Source organism: Anastrepha ludens, chromosome 4 (assembly GCF_028408465.1).
Source record: "Anastrepha ludens isolate Willacy chromosome 4, idAnaLude1.1, whole genome shotgun sequence".
NCBI classification, from domain to species: domain Eukaryota; kingdom Metazoa; phylum Arthropoda; class Insecta; order Diptera; family Tephritidae; genus Anastrepha; species Anastrepha ludens.
In genome coordinates, this window is record NC_071500.1 from 129,698,240 (window position 1) to 129,712,279 (window position 14,040).

Consider the following 14,040-nt stretch of genomic DNA (forward strand, 5'->3'; position numbering starts at 1 on the left):
CCTACCCCTACTGAAATAAGGGATGCAAACGTCCAACGACCTACTTATATAAACAAGTCAGTCGAGAGGGAAAGATTAAAGATTATACATAAAGCGGCACGAATGGATTCATTGCATTACGTGGCCTTCGTCTATCTTTGTTATTACTGTGGTTGTAGATACAGTAGATATGTTATTGTGTTGCAAGGATGTTTGCTAGTCTCCCTTTCAACAACGCCTCACACGTAATAATCCAAAGGGTTGACATCGTGAGAGCTAGGAAGCCAAATATTTGGGGTAATGTGATCATACAATTTTTTAGACATTCAATCTAGCATTATCGTGGCCTTGTGTGTAGGAGCACTTATGATTTCTCACCACATACGTTATTTATATGAGGCTTTACAGGTGTTTGTAAAACCTCAAGCAAGCGTCTGTATTCATCCGAAGTATTGTAATTCAACTAGCGCAGTCTGTAGTTGTACCTTAGTATTCGTGCCAGAGTGCAAGTGTAAAGAAAATTAAACAATCCATTTGCTGAGTGACAGGAGAGGTAAGGGCAAGACTATTGACTACGTTGAGAGCACATTGCCTCTTCGATACGCAACAACAGAGCCAAATGTGAAGTAGAAATTCAGAGCCCCTGAATATGCACAAGCATCATTATCATCATCATCATCATTGGGAAGCTTTACAGCTCGAGGTGAGCTTTAGCTTCGTTAAAAATTCGTTTCCATGTCTTCATTAAAGATTTGTTTCCATTAGTTTTGGACGTCCTCGTACTTTAGGCGCTACGGGATTGTATGACACCATTGATTTCTGGGGGCAGTCATCTCTCATGCAAGTAATATGACTCAACCATCGCAGTCTTTGGGACTTGACGCATTTCACGATGTTTTCGCCATTACATACATAGCTGCAGAAATTCTTCATTGTAGCGCATCCGGTAGATGCCGTCTTGTAGTCGTAACGGACCAAACACCCTTCGCAGCACTTTTCGTTCGAATACTCTTAGACACGATTCATTTTTAGAAGTCATTTTCAGCATTCGCAGCCGTACGCATGAACTGGTCGTATTGTAGAATGGTATAGACGTAATTTGCAATCTCTTGTAAGAAGTTTAGATTTTAATAGTTTGGTATGAGCCAAATATAGTAAGCTATGTTTCCTGCCCAAATCCTGCTTTTTATTGTGTCGTTACCCTAGAAGCGGTAAGTGCCGATTAGCATGTTTCTGGCTGTATTCCCTGCAGCTTGCGTGGAATCTTCAGATATTTGCTTTTTTCTGGATTTATTTCTAGTCCTACGGTTTCAACACCTTTCTCGATGTTGCGACAAAGTTCGGCCAGGTATTTATAATAGTTATTAGTTCGCACGATTATCACGATGTCAGCAGTATATGCAATGGTTAGCCCATATGGTTAAAGAGATTTCCACATTTTACCTCATCTTTAATTGCATAATGCAGTAGCAAGTTGAAAACACTTGTAGAGAGAGAGAGTCGCCTTGTTTGACTTCACAGGAAATGTCAAAGGGAAGCGAGACGAACTGGTGGACTACTACTTTTCCTGTAGTGTTTGTCAGGGTGGCCCTAACCAAATTAGTATGTTTGCCGCTGATGCTCAGTTTTGCTAAAACTGTAGGGATTTTAGAGCGGTGGACTTTATCGACCTCTTGTTTTAAGCAAGAAAACTTGGTCAGTTGTTGAAACGCACACGCACCATCTTCCTTATTTTATAATTTTACAATTCTTACAGATAATTGTTTTTTCTCCCATTTATTTTATTCATCTGTCTGTTGGCATTAAGTATGCTATTTAACAATTTGGCAAGGAATTTATATACAAGGTGAAGTCCAAAATAAACAAGACTCAGCTAAAAGAGAAACGACAGGAGCTTTGTTCTGATAACTTCGAGTTGATTTGTTCAAAATAGTCCCCCCTGGACTCGATACACTGTTCTGCGCGATCTAAAAGCTTTTCGAAAGAGTTTTTCAGGCCATTGACCGGAATGTCCATTTAGGATGCCGGTACAAGCCTTTTAGATGGCCTATACTGACGCAAAACTTTTAGAAGTCACAAGGAGCCATATCAGGAGAATACGGTGAGTGATTGATGGTTAAAATGCGATTTCTAGTCAAAAAATCAGTCACAAGAGTGGATCGATGAGATAGTGACCGCAATAGACCGCTTGGTCGAGATCCCTTAGACTTCTTTTAGTTTTTCTTTCACAAAGTTTGTTGATTTCTGCTTGTGGCCGAATGCTTTAGTGCGTGACTCCCACTCGGTAGTGCTCTGTTTGAAATCCTAGGCACGAAACACCACTCGGCAGGGTAGTGTGTTTCTACCATGAAAAAGCTTTTCATAGAAAACCATCTGCCGTTCGAAAGCGGCATAAAACTGAAAGTACCTCCATTTGTGGAAAAACATTAAAGTTCCCGGAATAACCAAAATATTACATTTTTCGTAAAAAGTGAAATATTGGGAAACTGTTTCGGTAACGATGCTCTAAAGAAAAAACCCGTTTACAAGTGGCATAACCGCTTCAGAAGAGATCGTGAGTACATTGAGGATGATGAACGTAGTAGCAGGCTGCCGACATCGAAAACTAATGAAAACATTAATAAAATGGAATTAACCACCAGAGAGCTGGCAGAGACCTTGAACAATACTTATGGATCCATTTAAGACATTGTAATTAATGATTTGGGTTTGCACCGTGTTGCTGCAAAGATGGTCCCAAAGGTCCTGAATTTCATGTAAAAATATGACCGCGTTGATATCGCCAAATGTATGATTTCCGAGGCTGAATCCGACCCAAAATCAAACGCATCATTACTGGAAACGAGACGTGGGCTTATGAATACGACACACAATCCAGACATCAGGCGAGTGAATGAAGAGCTCCGAATGAACCAAGACCAAAAAAATCACGTACTTTTCAGTCAAAAAAGGGAGCGATGCTCAGGGTTTTTATGGATTATAAAGGTATTCTACACCCGAATTTTTGCCTAAAGATCAGACAGTTAAGTGCTATTATTTGGACGTTATAAGATGTTTACGTGAAGCAATTTGCCGATTAAGAAAGGACTTGTGGATTTTGCACCATGATGACGCACTGCCGCACTCGGCTATCATTATTTTGAATTTCTGACCAAGAACGATGACGGCTCTGATGGCTATACCGAAAATAGAGTTCCATAAATGTTTCGAGAGCTGGATCAAATATTGGTATAAGTGCGTTGCAGTTGATAAGGAGTACCTTCTTAAAACACAACCACGGCCAACTTACGTGTTCCGTGAACGAAACGATAGTTTCGCCGCATAATATTGGGATTTTGGCATATCGTACGTGGCTGACGTATCGTAATTTATTACAATGTGTATTATAATACGTTCACATATGCATTAATCACCTATAAATCCACCAAATTAATCTACCCGTTCACATACCTATGGGAGATTACCTGTAAAATTTACAATCAGCTGTCAATACTGGTTTTTCTTCGTAGAAATTATTTTGGTGGAATATTTAAAATACAAGGAGAAGGAATAGCTAATTTAATTGCGCAATTAATTGGCTGCTAATAATAAACAGTTGGAGCAAATCCGTATGCGACGTTTATTGAGGTTGCAAAAAATTTTGGCAGTAATGCGCATGGGATATTTAATATTACATTTTATAATAAGTAATAAGAGGATAAAACGTTTATGGACACACGTTTTTTTCTGTAAAATAAATTCCTAATTAATAATATGTGTATGTAACAAAAATTTTATTACAATTATGATATTATGAATGAAATTTTATTACAATTATGATGTCCTCTTTGCCGGCATCTATTTCATTTAGTTTTTATTTTGATGTTTCTCCTTACATTCGTGATAATAATTATCGATAACACAGAAAACGCATTGTTGTATGTCGAAAAGTATTGTTAATAACTAGGATTATTTTATAATCTCAGATTTTGGGAAACAAATTTTTGTGTGGGAAATCGTGCTTTTTAATTACGTATTTTTTTAGGTAAGCGCGAAAAAGTGGATCATCTACTTATATGTGAACGTATTATAAGATTCAAAGCAATATTTAATAGAAATTTTGATATGTTAATACAGGGTAGGCCATGTAAAATTTGCTGTTTTTATCGGCTATAAAAAAAAAACTAATCAATATTTTTTCAAACTTTTTCGTTTTTGAAGATTGAATATTGTCATTTATGAATGAAAAATAATATCGTTCAAATGACTGCCACGACTGGCTTTACAGTAGGCCAATTCGATCAACCCAATTTTTAAGCACATTTTCGATTGTCTGGGCTCCAATTTCATTAATGGCAACTTCGATTTCGTGTTTTAAAGCATCAATCGTCTCTGGATGGTTGCATAGCATTTGTCCTTAACGGCTCTCCACAAAAAATAGTCCAACGGGGACATACCAATTATCCTTTACTGTGCATAGTCTATAAGTACTGTTATTTTAAAGTGCAATGTATCTTTAGTAGCCCTGAGCTTAAGGGGTAGTTTGTTCTAATAGGCGAACAGTATAGACGTAAAACTGACGTTCAGATATTGCAGTGCAAAGTTGTTGTAATCGTGATGATTGAGAAATATGAAGTCAATTTTTGAGATGCGAATACTTTTCAGAGACTATGATTTTGTGAATCATTATAAGGCACTTGAACTTCAACATATTGTCGACTGATATCGAGGTTATATGTACATATATACCTGGCAATGTTATTATACATCACATTGAGTTGTTTATTTATTCATTCACGATCAGTTTTAGCGTAGAGTTCACAGCCGTACTCGTATAACAACGTTAGTTACAAATAAGATATCGCGATGACAAGTTTTGTGGGCATTGGTTTTAGGTGCATATACTTGTGTATGGTATACTATGTATGGATCTAGTTGCCGATTTCAATAAATCTCTGTTTTAGGATTTCGGAAAAAGAGAAATACGCATTTATACACTTAATATAGATACAATTTATACTAAATGAACTCAATTTCATTTTTTATGAAAAATATCAATCAGGCTCTTGCTGAGAACATTTTTTGACAAAATTCTGATTTGCTGTAATTATATGAGTATTGCACAAGTAATAAGCGTATAAGTACCTACTTGTGCAAAACATATACATATGTATGCATGTTTTGTATGTTAGTATGGCTGTGCATTCCAACATAGCTGCTGTAACGATATGATGAAACATTAGGCACAGGGATGAATGTACCAATGAACACGAGCCTTATTATATGAATATGAACAAACGAAATATTTTTGGGGCGTTTGTTTAAACATAATTATGCCAATTAGAAATGTGCGAAGATCGCTAGGGGTTCTCTTAAACAATACCTGTGAAATATGATGCACAAATCGTACCTCGAAAACACCAGGTGTGTTTTCCCCTCCTCCTTCCTCCAGATATCAAAGTATCAGCCAATTTTGTGGAAAAATAACACCATTGATTCTAAACAAAAATTTACAAAGAAAAGATATCGAAAGTGCCTTTGTGGACATTTTTTAACCGGGTTGTATTTTAATTTCTGTGTTTTCTTATATTTGAACACGCGAAACTTTACACTATTGCCTTTATAAAGGAAAGGAGAGGATTGCATGGACTACATTAATAAGGTAGTGAAGTATTTTTTGTTAATGGTGAATTTACGAGTATCTATCGTACATATGTCTGATTTTGAATTTCACATCGTTTTAACTGTTTCACTGATGGCCACTTTTTACATAGTGCACTTGTTTGTTTACAGATTTTGCTATGGCCGTGAGTCTCCCCAGGTTTTCTTTATTTCAGTCAAACGAAGTCTCCCTTTTGGAGGGCCTTAGATAATACATATGAAATGTTAAGCACTCTCGCTCGCATTGACACTATACCAGTTGAAACTTTTTATTGTAGAGCACCAACAACGCATTTAGTTTGAACCCTGGCTGCAATTCAATATTTGTTGGTTTCAGGCTTCATCGAATAAATTCGTAAAATCATAAATTATAATATACATATAGATAAGGTATGCAATTGGTGAGCGAATATGGTTGTACAGTGATTTGACGCAAACACAATTTACGCATTTTTTGATCATTTCTCGTTCCACTGCTGAATGGCGCAATGCTCAGTTTCATCACAGGCCACTGTCTCCTAGGTCGACATGCTCAAAGATTGAATGTACCTCATTTCGACTATTGCAGAAGCTACAAAAATGGAGAGAAGTCTGTCAGACATCTTCTTTGTCACTGCCCTACCAGGTGGTTTAGATACTTTGGGTCATCTTTTTTGAATGATACCTATGAATTAGGGGTATAAGTCTCAGTCAGATCAATGGGTTCGCTCTTAAAACAAAATGGATGGACGAGTAGTAGTGGTAACCTGCTACTGTTGTATCCCAATGGATCGCTAACGGTCTAAGTATAGGTTGATTAAAATACCAACTGCCACTTCCACCTACCTACCTATACTCAATTTCCGCATCACTATTACTTAAACTTGATTTTAAGCGTTCTAATAATGTCAACCGTAAATGCTGCTCATATTTTTGTGAATTGGTGAAGCAAGTCGGTACATAACTATTTCCATGCACGTAAAACATAGGTAAATGTAAGATAAGACTAGAAAGTAGAAAATTATATGAAATGTGATATATCTATAACCAAGTGAAACCCAGTCCTCCTCCACCTGATCTTTCCAAAGTAGAAGAGGCCATCCTCTTCCTCTGTAACCACCAGCTGATATCGCGTTAAATACTTTCAGAGCCGGAGTGTTTATATCCATTTGAACGACATGACCCAGCCAACGTAGCCGCTCGATTTTTATTCGTTGCACTATGTCTATGTCGTCGTAAAGTTCATACAGCTCATCATTCCATTGCCTGCGATACTCGCCACTGCTAGCGTGCAAAGGTGCAAAAATCTTCCGCAGAATTTTCTCTCAAACATTCTAAGGACGTCTCATCGGATGTTGTGATCGTCCAAATTTCTGCGCCATACAATAGGACGGGCATGATTAGAGCCTTGTACAGGGTTAGTTTTGTTCGAGAAAGGAACTTACTACTCAATTGCCTACTTAGTCCAAAGTAGCACTTGTTGGTAATCTATCTTACCTAAGGCTGGCATTATTATCGGTATTAACGCTGGTGCCTAAGAAGGTTGCGGTATGGATCGATACGCGAGTGCACTGATTGTTTGTTTGATGACAGGAGGTACTTCGTTTTGTCCTCTTTTACCACCAGAGGAGAATGGTTCCGTGTGTAGTATTCCACGCAAGTGTGGAAAGCTTTTGATTGCCATTCACTTGGGCGTGGTCAGGTCGATTCTTCCAAGCAGCTCACAACTTCCTTGCTTTACCCAAGTATCCTCTAGGTAGCTCCCAAACGCCCGTTGAAGAGCGAGCTAATGTGAGAAGGCGAGGAATAACAGGATATGTGATTGTCGCCAATGAAAACAACAACAAAGTCTTAGGTATACCCAAAGCTCACCGCTTAATATCGATCGCAAGTTGGTAGTCGATGCGCGTTATACCACTTATAGTCTGTGTCAGAAAAAAGAAACCGCGATTATTCATACAGTATAAAATATTTATACTCGTATTTAACATTTGGACGATCACTTTATCCCATTTTTTGTCGTCACTCGCTCAAGCCGCGCTCGGAAAAGTCATCAATATTTTGTACACCTTATACCGCTGGTTCCACATCACAACAAACTTTTTTGATTTTTTAATCACTTTGCATAGTTTTTTGGATAAAAATACCGCCTTCTCACTCATTTTTGTTTGGTTGCGTTTACGGGAAAGTTTCGCACGACACTAACCTGAGTTAGCACTGGCGTCGTACCCCTTGAGTGGGACTATTACGCAGTGTAAAAAACAGAACGAAATATATCTTGAAGTTACATGAAAAAAACTTGTTCTTTTCTTCTGACACAGACTGTATATATACTTAGTTTGAATCTTGAATGATTTAATTAAATCCAATTAAAGTGTTGATGAATTAATTACATCACCCAATTCCGAGCGCCCAACTTTTTCAATTTAAATCTCATAAATTGTTTATAATGACTATTGTTAACATTTAAAATCAAAACTTATCAGACTAATTCTATGAGTATAACAGAAACTATTTTCTACTTTCTAGACCAGTTATAGAAACGTGGTATAATAATAATTCTTATTTTATTAATATAGATGTTCCGTTTCTTGCGTTTATGTTGGAAAAAGTTCTACATCTTTAAACAACTCTTTAACCCCTTTATAAGTATTTAGATCCAAAGCACTTCGTGCGTGAGTATATTTATATTGTGTTTTAAAAATAGGAAAAAGTTCAAGCAAATACTAATACGTAGAAGTTCCAGGAAAAAATATTACAATATTATTTTACATATGACTTACTTTTGATTAGAGGTAGGTCCGCCATAAATGCAACGTTGTCATCTATACCGGGATTTTGGACATCATCAACAGCATTTTGAAGTGCTTGATGTAAGGCTAAGGGATCATGCTCATGAGCTAACCGACCGCCATGTGTGGCTCCTCCTGATATTGTGCTCCCATATTCAGCTCTTCTGTCTGTATATGGAAAGCCATGAGACAGCTGTGCCTGAAACCAATTGAATATATTATAATTATTTTTGTAATTTGAAATATAAATATTAGGTTATGTCGAAATTGCGGTTTAATCGGATGCCTGCGAATCCCTAATAGGGGTTTAGAAGCCAATGTCATAAATTTCTGAAATATGGGTATCAAATGAAAGAACGATTTCTTTTTCGGGTTTGTGTGCACTGTCCTTCATTTGATCGCATTAGTATTAGTAAATTGTGCTTTCTAAAATCCGTTTATCTTAAATTTTAAATGGTTTTATTTCATGGTATATTTAAAAAGCTTCCGTATTGAATTTTGTTCATATTAAAAACGTTTCAAGGTGAGTTCCGGGACAAGTCCTGTTGGTTCCCGGCGTTTCGAACTTGTGCACTATCGCAAGATAGTCCCGCCCAACCCATTCGGCTACAATGGCCGCCCAACGCCCATGCTGAACGATTATTTTCTGCCAATAATGAGAGAACATCCTTTCTTCAGTACACCAAGATGGTTTCACCAAGGTGACGCCACGCCTTACAAAGCCAGAGAACCCATGGAGGTGCTGCGTGATTTCTTTTCCAACAAACAAATAAGCCGTTTTGGTTACATATTCTGGTCGCCATATCTTAGCCCTATGGACTTTTTTCTGTGGGAGTACTTCAAAAGTAAAGGCTATTAATCAAATTCAGCGACTATCTCAGGACTAAAAGAAAATATCGTCGCGAGGTTAATGTCATTTCGACATCACTTCTCCAGCGAAAGGCACAGAGTACGGAAGCCAGATTCCAAGAGTTTATCCGGCGTACCGATCAAAATTTAAAGGAAATAATTTTTGCAATAGTAATTTGTAGCATAATACTTTTCAATTTAACTTTTAATTCCTAATTCTGCACCGAACACCCTGGAAATTTTTTATCTTATCATCAAAACTCTAACCAAAAGTTTATTTTCCGAAATTTGCGAGTATGCGAAGAAATAAAGCGATGTTATTGCTGCTTTGGGATAGGGCAAACACAAGCAAACTGCACTGGCCCTGGTAGAAGGTAAACCTGCATCAGATGCGGGAAACTAGGATAAAAAATAAAAGACTGCAGAGCAGCCACTAATTGCATAGACTGGAAACGCGACCACACCGACCACCTGCCAGGGTCAAGGAGATGCCCTCTAGCTAAGAAGTGACGAGAGTACTCCCGGCAAACATGCATAAAAGTCGCACAGCAGACGCTCTGCTCGAACAGATAGCTGTCGAGAGTGAGCTAGATGCGATCAACATCAGCGAGCAGTACGGGCAAATCGCCAAAGGAAGCTGGTTTGAGGACGACACAGAAGCTTCTGCATTCTAGTTACCAAGTTGTCATCACACAGCACGGAACCGACCGTTGCTACATATACGAGTATGTATGTATGTTCGAAATAAACGCTTTACAATGCTGAGTTGCTATCTTACGGTGTTGAACAATTTAGAACGAAGCAGGATCCTATTGAGGATAAGGTTCGAAAGCTGGCTACAGATACAGTGAACCCAGAGATGGGTCTTCAAGTAATGCAGAAAGTAGTCCCGGGAAGAGTGTTTCCCCAGAAGGAAAAAAGGGATTGTTTTAGTGGCCACATCCTTCGACGCAGTAGACGACGGTCAATGAAAGTGCGAATGGATTTTGAACCCTAACTCACCACCAAAAAAAAGTATTAATTTTTAAATACTATACATATGTATATTGAAATCGACACTGAAATCTTATAATTTTCGCATAACAATTTTTCATATTTAAGGCAAATTTGCAATTTTTAACCCCTGTTTCTTTGTTTAGTTTCTGTATTTTCTTAAATAAAGCTCGCATTCATAAATACGTATTGTGCATAACATACATACATACACACATTTTCGCTCATGAGTTTTAATATACATATTGATATATATATATGAAGGTTTGTGGAAGTAAATACCTACTTTTGTAATATTCGGTGGAGGAATTTTACTAAAAAATAGTAATAACAAACTTGTGCTTAAGATTAAGGGTTGCTAAAAGTGTTTTATCAACCAATCCCGCTTAAGTAGCTAACTGTTTTGGTATTATAAGAGGCGATGCAACGAAGTGGTTCTGCCTCGAATTAGGCAAAGTTACTTACCCCAAAGGAAATTCCGTAAATAACTTGTTAATAAGTATGATCCTTAAAATGGAGTAGGTAAAAATATTGCAAGTATTTTGGTTGGAATGTTTTCTTGCAGCATAAAATGCGACTACCAAACAAAGATAGCGGTATTCACGATGTAAGGCGTGTTCTCACACCAACGTAACTTCTTGGTAGCGAAATTATATTGGAAATATCTCTTCTCTTATATTTAGCAGGGACAAGAAAAACATTTCTTAATTACTTTAAATTCTCACTTATAATTAGCGCACTTATGCAATACGTGAGCACCAGGCAGGCAATGACAAATCTTCGAGTGTATTCCTACTACACGTAAAATACTAGTAATGAGCGATAAACTGATTTTCCACTATCAGTGAACTAAGCGATTGCGATTTTTTAATCACCATGATTTTTGAATGCTGTGGTGATCTTCTTCTTCTTAATTGGCGTGATAACCGCTTACGCGATTTTGGCCGAGTTTAACAACGCGTGCCAGGCATTTCTTTCTCGTGCTAACCGGCACCAGCTGGACACACCAAGTGAAGCCAAGTCCTTCTCCACCTGATCTTAGGGATCGCTATTTATAAATTGCCATAGGGGAAGATCTTTAGAAAATATAAACCTGACCCTGGAAAAACTATATCGTATATTTATTTGAAATACCCGTTCCCATTTGCTGTGTGTAAAATAAAAAAGTTACATTCGTATTGAAAGGTCACAAATTTGTTTGCTTCTGTAATACAAAAATAAGTAAGGACGTATCTCTATTTTCAGAAGTTCTACAGTGGGTTGTCGATTTAACGTGTGATTTTTTAAATTATACGATTTATGTGGTTTCAGTAATAATGTCATTTCGGATTAATAAGTTGTTTGCCAAGAATCCTTATCCTCGTAAATAGGGGCTGCCACCTTAGGTATAGCTCGGGAGGAGTAGCATTTTCCACGCTGTGATGGGGAATCAGACAGAATGCTTATTTGAAAGCGGCAATTGTTCGCCTTGTCGGTAGGATTATCGGGCGTTGTGGATTTTTTGAAGTACTTATTATATTATAAGGCAAGACCACACACGCCCATTATTCTTGCCCACTCACAGCTCCCTTCATATCTGAAGGTCGTATCATTATCCACAACCTATGGCCCAGTATTAGTAAGTATGAATATTATTTATTTGCCTACGCCGCTACATTTCATTTTATTTTTATTTGCTGTCATTTAGAAAGCGTACGTTTAAAAGTTTACCGAAAAATTATAAAAAAATGTTAGATGTTAAAAAATTAATGAATCGTCAACCATAACATTTCACATGAAACTTGGACAAGATCAAATTCACAACTAGAGTGCACAGAGGAAAAATGGTCATTGAAATTTACGAAAGCATCACAGCAAAAAAATCACCGATCGCTTAGCGTGTTTCCTTTGGTAAGCCAGCTCAGTATCACGACCATTTTTATGGCTATAGCAGTATTAGCAGCAGAAATAAACTAAATACTCGTAAACTACTGTTTTGGTAGTACAAAGAAGAAGAAATATAAACAGTTTGTCTCGTTCTTACGAAAGTTACATATTTACTGCGGTATCCATATTTTTTCCTGCGTATATAATTGCCTACCACCTGATTGCTCCTTTGTTTGAGGCCTGCAATTTTGCTTTTAAAAAATCTATGCGCTTACCACCGTTTCTGCTTTGAAATAATTATTCATAAGATTTTGTTAACAAAAAGTATAAATTTGTAGACATCTCCGTATTTACCATATTCGACCTGCTAAAATATTTTATCTGCTCAGGTAGTGATTTTTGACAAGTTTTTCCGTATCAAAAGAATGTAACATCTACAATTGAACATTATGAGATCAATATTTACACGTGTTCGCTTGGATTCTTTTGCTGTTATTCTACTGGCAATTACAATTAAAGTTTTACGTTTGTTTTGTTGAATTACGTAATGAGTTATCGGTAAAAGCTTTTCAAAGAAAGTTTGCTTTTATTTATTGTATAACATCTAATTAGCATTAAATACATAGTAGGATGTCTTTGTTTCATTCACGACAGCAATTTTTTTTGCATAATTTCCTCACTTAACGTACTCTTGCACTATTTCTTATTTCCAATCATTAAGAATGAAGAGGAAATTGTATTCTTTGAAGGGCACATGGTATTGGAGAAATATTGTATGAATATGCGCTTTGGATGAAGTTTGAGGGTGAAGGAGCTAAAGGACTAGGCACGTTGCAAGTCGTTACAAAAGGCAGTCTGTTTAAGGTAATGGAACCAAGGGCTCCCATCAGTAGAGCTCTTTACACAACATCCACTGAGCCAATGAACATGATCTTAAACAGTACACCCATAGAGACTATGGGAAATCAATGTGTCGTAAGTACTGCTCTAAGTCTATAAGGCTATAAATTGGAATTGGAGTGGTCGGACTAAAAACAATTAGCTTGCATCTAACACTGCGCACCAACACTTATCTTTAACAAGAGATAGATGACAGGGGCTGAAAATAGAACTGAATAATTTGCTGGGTTTTTAGAATTTAAACAAAACGTGGTATCTTAATAGTTAATGTTAAGAACAACTTGTCCGCGATCAAATTTAAATTTTTTACTTTGTTCATAACTATTACATTAGGTGTGTTCAAAACGGCTTGCACAAGGTGGCACAAAATTAATTACTCTATCGGAGAATCTAAATTTTTTGAAAATAATATCGTACGTCAATCATATTTGACACTTGTGCACTGGACAGCTATCGTATACAAATAAACAAGCAATGGAGCGAAAACCCGTTCCCACAGATTTCCGTCACTCAAAATAATTTGTTTTTATTTAGTAAAAAAGTACATACATATGTATTTTATGTATTTTACTGGTGTTATCTCTCAAAATATATGATCTGTTGGTAAAATTCCTGAACGAAGAACAAAGCAAAATTAGTCTTCTGAAGATTCTTTGGAAAATATTTATTTTTTTATTCTACGGCAGATATTTTTTATGAATATACCAGTGTGGTTAGGAATTTCAGCTGATATAAGGCTATCGATTTGATCCGGAGTTATTTTATGTACCAGCCAAATTAGTATATGTGCGTGCGGCAATCCGCTTTTCTGCCATTCGATGGAGTACATATGGCAACGCACCTCTCCAAATACATATAATTTCACAATTAAATCCATAAGTGCTTTACATTTTTGCCGAAATGGATACTCATGTGGTTCAAACACATCCTAGGGTTATCCAGGTCCACGTTTTGGTCTATATCTCGAGACCCTAGTTACGGAGGGGCATTAAAAATACTCTATACTATAGAATCATCAGCAGCTTCCATTTGCTACCCATAT

At 37.0% G+C, this 14,040-nt stretch overlaps 2 protein-coding genes across 3 annotated transcripts in view; one reads left to right on the forward strand and one right to left on the reverse strand.

Annotated features, from left to right (window-relative positions):
• Window positions 1–14,040, forward strand: part of LOC128861198 (IQ and AAA domain-containing protein 1-like) — a 217,174-nt gene that overhangs the window by 186,041 nt on the left and 17,093 nt on the right. The gene's annotated exons all lie outside the window — the stretch shown is intronic.
• Window positions 1–14,040, reverse strand: part of LOC128861199 (transcription factor AP-2-epsilon) — a 118,885-nt gene that overhangs the window by 12,882 nt on the left and 91,963 nt on the right. For both annotated transcript variants that reach the window (XM_054099153.1, XM_054099151.1), the window contains exon 4: window positions 8,382–8,589. In XM_054099153.1, coding sequence (XP_053955128.1) covers window positions 8,382–8,589 — 208 coding nt within the window. The remainder of the gene's footprint in view (window positions 1–8,381; window positions 8,590–14,040) is intronic.